We start from the raw sequence: 7,765 nt of genomic DNA on the forward strand, positions 1-7,765 counted from the left end.
TTGAGGACTTGGACTTTACAATCGGGAATCTCATTGACTAGTAGTTAAATTTGACACAATGATTTTATTAACAATACCACAGCACTGCTTTTTTGGCTATCTGAAGTTAGCTGACATTTATACTGGTTTTTTTTTTTTACTGTACAGCTTCTGGAAAAATGTAGCAAAGACTAATTTCTGTTAAATATTTGAAGATCTTTAATAAGAATTTAATATATGATCAATAAGTGGCTCAGAAATAAGGCCTCTGAAATGTGTAGCTTGCAATTACATAATCTGGACCGCATTATGTAAAGGCTCTGCTGTGCTGCTGTTTTATCCCTTGCACTTTTTGTCTTAGCTAAAACAATACAAAAATTAACCATTGTATTTTTACCAATATATTTTTTGATGTTTCATTTTAAATTATGCAGATTTACATCAAACAGAAACAAAAGTGTGCTTCATAAAGTGATAATGTCCTTTAATTTTTGTCTTGCTGCCATTTTTAGCAAGCCTGGGAAACAAGCCTCTTGACAAAACTGTGTGTTCATTGTTTTTGAGACAAAAAACTACAGCACAGCATGCATATTCTATGCTGATGTAATTAGAATCTCAAATATTAACAAAACCTGAATTGCAGAGAATGGTGTTGAATGGCTAACTGCCCAATCATATTATAAAAGGAAATGAATACTGTTTACCAAAATACACAGAATAAAATGGTAAGACCTTTAAATGATTTACAAAATATACCAAATGTACAAAAGAAAATACACGCATATGATGTAAAAAGACAATATCTAAAATGCTTTATATACAAAATGATTTAGCTCTTGTAATCTGACAGATTACCCTGAATCTCCTTGTTAAATTTTTTTTTACATAGAACTCATTATTTTCAGTGCTTTTAAATATTTTGATTACTTGCTTTAAAAACTTACAAAATAGTTTGTATTTTTTTTTAAAAATCTGATGTTTTACGTCATTAGTGAAAGAGAACAAAAGAAGACTAGAAAATAATTTCTCAAGCATTAATTTGGAGGAATGAGTCAAGCAACATTTGACGCTATGAGATTTTTTCAAATCTGCTAGTCTTCTCACAGCTTGTGGAAGCAGCAAGATTTTACACAGGAGTCAGGCACACTTAATGAACTCATTACCAAGTAGGTGAAAGCCTATTAGTTTTAGAAAGTCTCATTAATGGCCAGAAAATGCACTTTCTACAAGGAATTATTTTAAAATATATGTTACTACTACACTGTCATGAATTTAAGAATACGTTTTTTGTTTCAATACACCTAAGCTCCTCAATAATGTTAATACTATAAATATGACAACTAATACATAAGAGTTAGACAATACTGATTTTCTTAAGACTCAGACTTTGTTATTGGAAAAAGAATTTTTGAAATATGGAAAGTGATATGTATATCACCAGTACTTAATTTATTTCAGGCCCCAAAATTTAACACAACAATCTTGGTTCCTCTAAAATTCCTGTCTCCTGAGATGTTCTGTTTCAATAATTCCCTGCACACAGCAGAGTAGGGAAGAGGAGGAGAAAATAGAAAAAGAACCAACACCAAGAGGTCTCATAAGTTACAGCCCTCTCTTAACATAATTCCATCCTAAAGAATTATAATTAGAATCATAGCATTTTTAGGACTTTCAGGAACCTTAGAGAAAACTAATCCAACAAGAACAACATGATCTCGTTCCAAGCGACTAGCGGTAATTCTCAGGTTAGCGGTCTTCCCACTGCACCACATTGTCTCCCTATATACAGAAGTTCTGTGACTGAAGGGGTATCACTGACTCAAAAATTATGTTTTTACAAGTGTATATAATCTATGTTATGATATTGACTGTGATAGAAGACAAATAAATGCCTACAGTCAAAGCTTTAAACTGTCTAATAAGTTTTTACTGGAGAAAGAAAAAGACTTTGAGGTGTCAAATATGAAGCAAACAACCTACCCACCAAATAAGCACTCAAGCACTAAACTCTAGGACAAATCACCCCACAAATCCTCAGTAAGTACTTAGCTCAACACCAGGGTCTCGTAAATTCTCATTCTCTATTCCTGTCAGTTATGAAGTACTAACATTCGCAGTACTTAACACAACTAAAATTTCACCTCTATTCACTCATTCCTGATTCATTCCTGTCACCCCTTCTGGTCTTGAGGACTGAGAAAGTGTCAGTACTTTGGTCCCTGATTTATCACTAGTTCCCAGCATAGAACATGAAACAGTGGAAATGCTAAGTGAATGAACAGACCGAAGGAGCTCTGCTGCTCTCACTGACTGATTTTACAAGAAACAAAGAAACGTAAAGTGGTAACTACAGTAAGTGCTTTGGAGGAAAACAAGAGGCTATAGAAACTTGAGTGTTAACTTAGTGGAGGGAGGAGCCGAAGAGGGGAAGGAAGAACACGCAGGAGAAGCCTGCAAAAGCCCAGCGTGGCACTGCAGTCAACACGCACTTGCAAATAAGGCAGGAGGGGCAACGTGGGAGATGCAGCTGAGGGTGAGCAGTGGCCTGGCTATGATGGCTTTGCTGACCAGCTTAAGGAGGCGTGTCTGTCCTAGGAGCAGGAGGGAACCACTGACGTGGGAAGGGTGTGGTGAGGAAGTGAACGTGACATGGTCAAATCTGCTGTTCCAAAGGATCACTCTGGTTACAGAGGGGGACCAGCATGGTCGCAGTGGCCAAGTAGCAGGCTATTGCAATAGTACAGGTAGGAGACTGTGGCAGCCTGGAATAACATGCTGGAGGTAGAGACGAAGAAGACAAGATGAAATCAAGATATTTAGAAGTCATTTACTGATAGAATGGAAGGGGAGAGAGAGGTCAAAGAAGGGAGCATTGGAAGACTTCTTGGTTTCTAGCTTGTTTACTGGATGGATGGTGGTGCCAGTTCCTGAAACGAGAAAAACTGGTAGAGGACCAGCTTTGGATGGGGAAGATGGTGAGTTCAGTTTTTGACATCATAATAGAACAGAAGGCCAGAACTTTTTATACATATGTGGAACACTTAGATGACCAAATTGGTATAGAAAGGAAAAGATAACTGATAACGAGTATTTGCACCAATTTCCAAGGTAAGTTCTGAAATTCAGGGTTGAGGTAAATAACTTTATATAACTAACTGTTTGATATCTGAATCTAGTCATTCAGACTTCTTCAGCATACTGTCAGTGTCATCTCACAAATCTAGACAAAAGATGCCCACAGTGGGTGACAAGGATTGGGGACTTCTGCTCTTATCCCTATTCTGGCTATCTGCCTTATGAGGGAACAAGGCAGCTGCTAAAACTAGGAAGAGTCGATGTGTAGAAATGACACACATTTTATTTGACTAGACTAAAAGAAGATTCAGAGATTCGTTGATATGCAGAACATGGCTGAGGAAACATAGGGGAAAAAAGCCGTGGCCGAGTGGTTAAGTGTGCGCGCTCCGCTGCAGGCGGCCCTGTGTTTTGTTGGTTCGAATCCTGGGCGCGGACACGGCACTGCTCACCAAACCATGCTGAGGCAGCGTCCCACATGCCACAACTAGAAGGACCCACGACGAAGAATATACAACTACGTACCGGGGGGGCTTTGGGGAGAAAAAGGAAAAAAAAATAAAATCTTTAAAAAAAAAAAGAGGTGGGATGATTCCTATATTTTTTCATGGAGGCTTCACTTTCCTAATATCTCCTTCAACCACTGAACTTCCAATGGGTAAAATGGGTAGCATGGCAAATGCTATTCAATTCTGTATTAAAAAGATCTGAGGGGCCGGCCTGTAGCTGAGTGTTTCACTTAGTGCGCTCTGCTTTGGCGGCCCAGGGCTTCACCGGTTCAGATCCTGGGCGCGGACATGGCACCGTTCATCAGGTCATGTTGAGATGGCATCCCATATAGCACAACCAGAGGCACTCACAACTAGAATATACGACCATGTACTAGGGGGGCTTTGGGAAGAAGAAGAAAAAAAAGATTGGCAACAGATGTCAGCGCAGGTGCCAATCTTAAAAAAAAAAGATCTGAACTCCCTTAGGATGACTAACACTCTCACGTATGGGATAGTATTGATGAGAATGGAAGAGCTCAAGGATTCAGACAACCAGGAAAATAAAATCAGAGCCTCCCTAAAGGCAAACCTAGAGGATTACAAATAATGTGATGCTGGTACATCCCAAAATGACATATGGTGTCACCATATGACTAGGTCCTGTGTTCCAATAACATGTTGCAAAATAGTATCACTTTGGCTAAACTATACAATTAAGTGAGATAATACATGTTTAGTGCTTAGCTCAGTGCTTGCAGACAATAAGCATTCAATAAATATTATCATTCACTTCACGCTGCCACTGGGTCAAAATATACCTGCCATACTGGTATGAATGACATGACCCGCAAAAAGTACGAATGAAGGAAAGGACATCTTTATAAGTTATCTGGATATTTTTTCAAAAATTGTCAATGATAAAAGGGGGAAAACACATTCTATCTTTTGGTCAAGGAAGAGGTTAGTTTCCTTAAACTTCAGCTTAAAATGTACTAAGACAAGTGTCATTACAGTGTGATGTGTGCTGTGTCACGCAACATCTTGGTATGAAAACACTATATTTCAACACTGAAGAAAAAAATGTCTCTAATCATTAAAAAAAAGAGGATATACTCACTTGTCAACTGAGCTTTGGATAATCTTTCACTACAGCTATAACCATGACTGCTTTCCCACAGCTTTAGCCATTCCTGGGCTTGGAACAGGTAGAGTTTAGCTTCTTTCTCAACCGCTACTGCTATGTTGTTGATTCTGACACACAGGAGAGCATGGTCACCTGGACATTAAAACAAAAATTATCAATTAGTTTGGTCTTGTATGGAACTGAGAGGGCAAGAAAATTCAACAGCTCTACCTCTCAAAATGGGAATTTAAACAGCACAAATTTTCTTAAATCTCATTTAACTGGGTAGATCACGTTATAATGAATATCCCATTAAGACACAAGTCGAGAGGTTATGCACATTAACTATCCAAATCAATGTGCTGTGTTTCCTTATACTCCAGCTGATAACTGACATTTCACTTGAGTAAACAGCAACATCTGCTGTGCGTGGACCTTCAGTGTAACAGACTTTTGCCTCATTTTACAATCACTCCATGTCTTTAACATCTCTTCATAAACTATCTATAGGAAATTTCCTGCCAAAGTTTCCTTTATTTTTTAATATAACATGGCTGTTAATATTTAATTATACTTTTAACATAAAAAATAATCATAGCTAATAGCAAGAAAGTTTAAATGAATGAATTTTGGGGTAGACATTTTACACGTGACACAAAATTTGACAGCTGTGACTTACCAAGGAACTTTTCAGAACAAGGTATGTTTAAGACTACTATAGAATGAGCCTGGTTGCACACACCAACTACACTTAAGGCTCAGAAGAGAAAAGGCAAAAAATAGTTGCCTCTATGGAAATGGACTCTGAGTGAGGAGAAGTGAACCAGGAGACTGTTTTTTCATTTGTCATCTTAAGACCTTCTATTCTCCTGTTCTTGTTGCTTTTACTTTTGTTATTATAATTATTACTTTGATTAAAGATTTTAAATAAATTTAAATGTATAGTATGCATCAAAGAATGTCTAAGTCTCCTACATAAATTGATTACACTATAAATTATCAAAAGTCTTGGGGGCCGGCCCTGTGACCGAGTGGTTAAGTTCGCGCGCTCTGCTTCAGCGGCCCACGGTTTCCTGGGTTCTGATCCTGGGCGCAGACATGGCACCGCTCATCAGGCCACAACTAGAAGAACCCACAACTAGAATACACAACTATGAGCTGGGGGACTCTGGGGAGAAGAAAAAGCAAAAGAAGACTGGCAACGGTTGTTAGCTCAGGTGCCAATCTTTAAAAAAAAAAAAAAAACTTTCAAAGTCTTAAAAGTGACTTTAAGGCCCTATTAAACTTAAATAGCAATCTGAATTAGAGTTCATTATTTCAGCATAGTTTCAGAATTATTAATTTTACTGAATTCGAATTCACTGAAAATTGGTAATAATAATTACATATACATAGAGAGAGAGGGAGAAAGGGAGCTAATATACTTGGAACACTATTTCTCAATCATTCTTGAGAAATCTGGATTTACTACATATATTTCTCCTCTGTGTTTACCAGGTAATCATCAGAAAATATCGGGGTTGTCTCTGCTAATGATGAGTAATAACCCATGTCACAGCTTCCATAATCCCAAGTTTTCCAGCACTGTCCAGATTGTACCATTTATTGTGGCAACATTATTTATCACTGTCAATGCTCAAGTATAGTTACAGCCAGTTGACTAAGAAACTGAAAATGTTACCTGAAAAATCATAAAACTCTGTTTCTAGAATTTCTTCTTCATTCACCAAAGTACGTTCCACATCGGATTTTGGAAAACTGGGTCGCATCTCCTTTTCTCAGTTATTTTAAAAACTTCGGATTAAACGAAAGAATTTCGGTTCCTCTCCCTTTATACCACCAATTCTGCAATTTCCTAATAGTTCAAATTCCTTTCCCAAAACAAAACAGCTTCTCATTTCTATTATCTTCTCCTAACAATCCTCTCTAGGACAATATTCTGATCTTGCATCTTTCAATGCTAAAGACTGTATCAACTGAGGATTCTAACCTTATGAAGGCAAATAATTATTTGAAATATACTATTACTCAAGAGTATCAAGAGTACGCACCAAGAAAAACACTTAATTTTAAGGATGCAAATAAATTAAAAATTAGAATGAGTTGCAAATTCATTCACTGAAGAATTATTGATTTTTGAGGGAGACCAGAAGGTAAGACTCAAATGCAATTCTGATTTCAGAAGGGCCAGAGAGGGCACAAATTACGAAGCTTCCAAGACACACTGACATGCGTTTCTGTCAAGTTAATCCTAGGCCTCATGGTCCATAGAAAAGCCACTCCTTTAGTAAGAGAGTAACCACACTGCTCTAGCAAGAGTGGCAAGGTTATTATAAAATTTGGTTTCCAAAACCTGTCTGCTGCAGGTAGGTTTTATCAAATCGATCTTAAAAACAAAACCAAAACCCAGGAAACCTAAGTTCGGAAGCTTAAATGGACGCGTAAATACAGAGCCTTAGTGTGTACAATCAGGCTGAGACGGGAGGGAGCAAAGATGATGCTTATTTCAGGGAAGGATCTCGAAAGATGCAGCAGGCGAGTCGTGTACATTCGTTTGCATGAGGAGGGTTGGGGAAATGATCTTCTAGGCGCAGCATACAGTCACTAATGGGGGGAGGGTGCTGACGAGGGTGAAGGGAGCAGCAATAGTGGAGTTGGCAATACACGTACCCCACAATTCCGGGGAGCTGCGGTGGGGGGAGGGCTGCCGAGGACGCTTAAGGCCCAGTGAGCTGGAAGTCCTGGCCCCGCCGCCGCCGGCTCCAGACCCCACAACTCGAGGCGGGGGACAGGCCCCCGCGTCCCCATCCCTCTCCCCGCCTCAGCACCTACCGTGGAACTCGAAGTGGCCGATGCTCTGGCCCTGAGCGTCTCGGGCCGCGGCGCTGCTGAAAGTGCCCCGCACGGTCTTACCCTCGCTGCCCGGCGGCCACCAGCAGCAGGTGAGGGCCACCGCCAGCAGCCGCAGCCCTCCCATCCCCGCCTTGTGCTCCGCACCCACACGCCGGCACCTAACCGCCTGCGGCCGGCTGCCCCACGTCGGCAGCTGGGGGAGGAGAGAGAGGAGAATGGGCAGCGGGCAGCAGGACCGGCGTCG

General features: G+C 39.9%; 1 protein-coding gene across 6 annotated transcripts in view; it reads right to left on the reverse strand.

Annotated features, from left to right (window-relative positions):
• The window catches only part of GPR180 (G protein-coupled receptor 180), a 28,382-nt gene extending 20,637 nt beyond the window's left edge, over positions 1–7,745 (reverse strand). For 3 of the 6 annotated variants that reach the window (XM_046664884.1, XM_046664885.1, XM_046664889.1), the window contains exons 1-2: positions 7,501–7,743; positions 4,663–4,821 (exon numbers count right to left, since the gene is read on the reverse strand). In XM_046664884.1, coding sequence (XP_046520840.1) covers positions 4,663–4,821; positions 7,501–7,645 — 304 coding nt within the window. In that variant the 5' untranslated portion in view covers positions 7,646–7,743. Of the gene's footprint in view, positions 1–4,662; positions 4,822–7,500 lie in introns of all 6 variants that reach the window. The other 3 variants (XM_046664890.1, XM_046664886.1, XM_046664887.1) reach the window with 3 other exon arrangements.
• Positions 7,746–7,765: the final 20 nt, after the last annotated feature.

This window comes from Equus quagga, chromosome 6 (genome assembly GCF_021613505.1).
Source record: "Equus quagga isolate Etosha38 chromosome 6, UCLA_HA_Equagga_1.0, whole genome shotgun sequence".
Classification (NCBI taxonomy): Eukaryota; Metazoa; Chordata; class Mammalia; order Perissodactyla; family Equidae; genus Equus; species Equus quagga.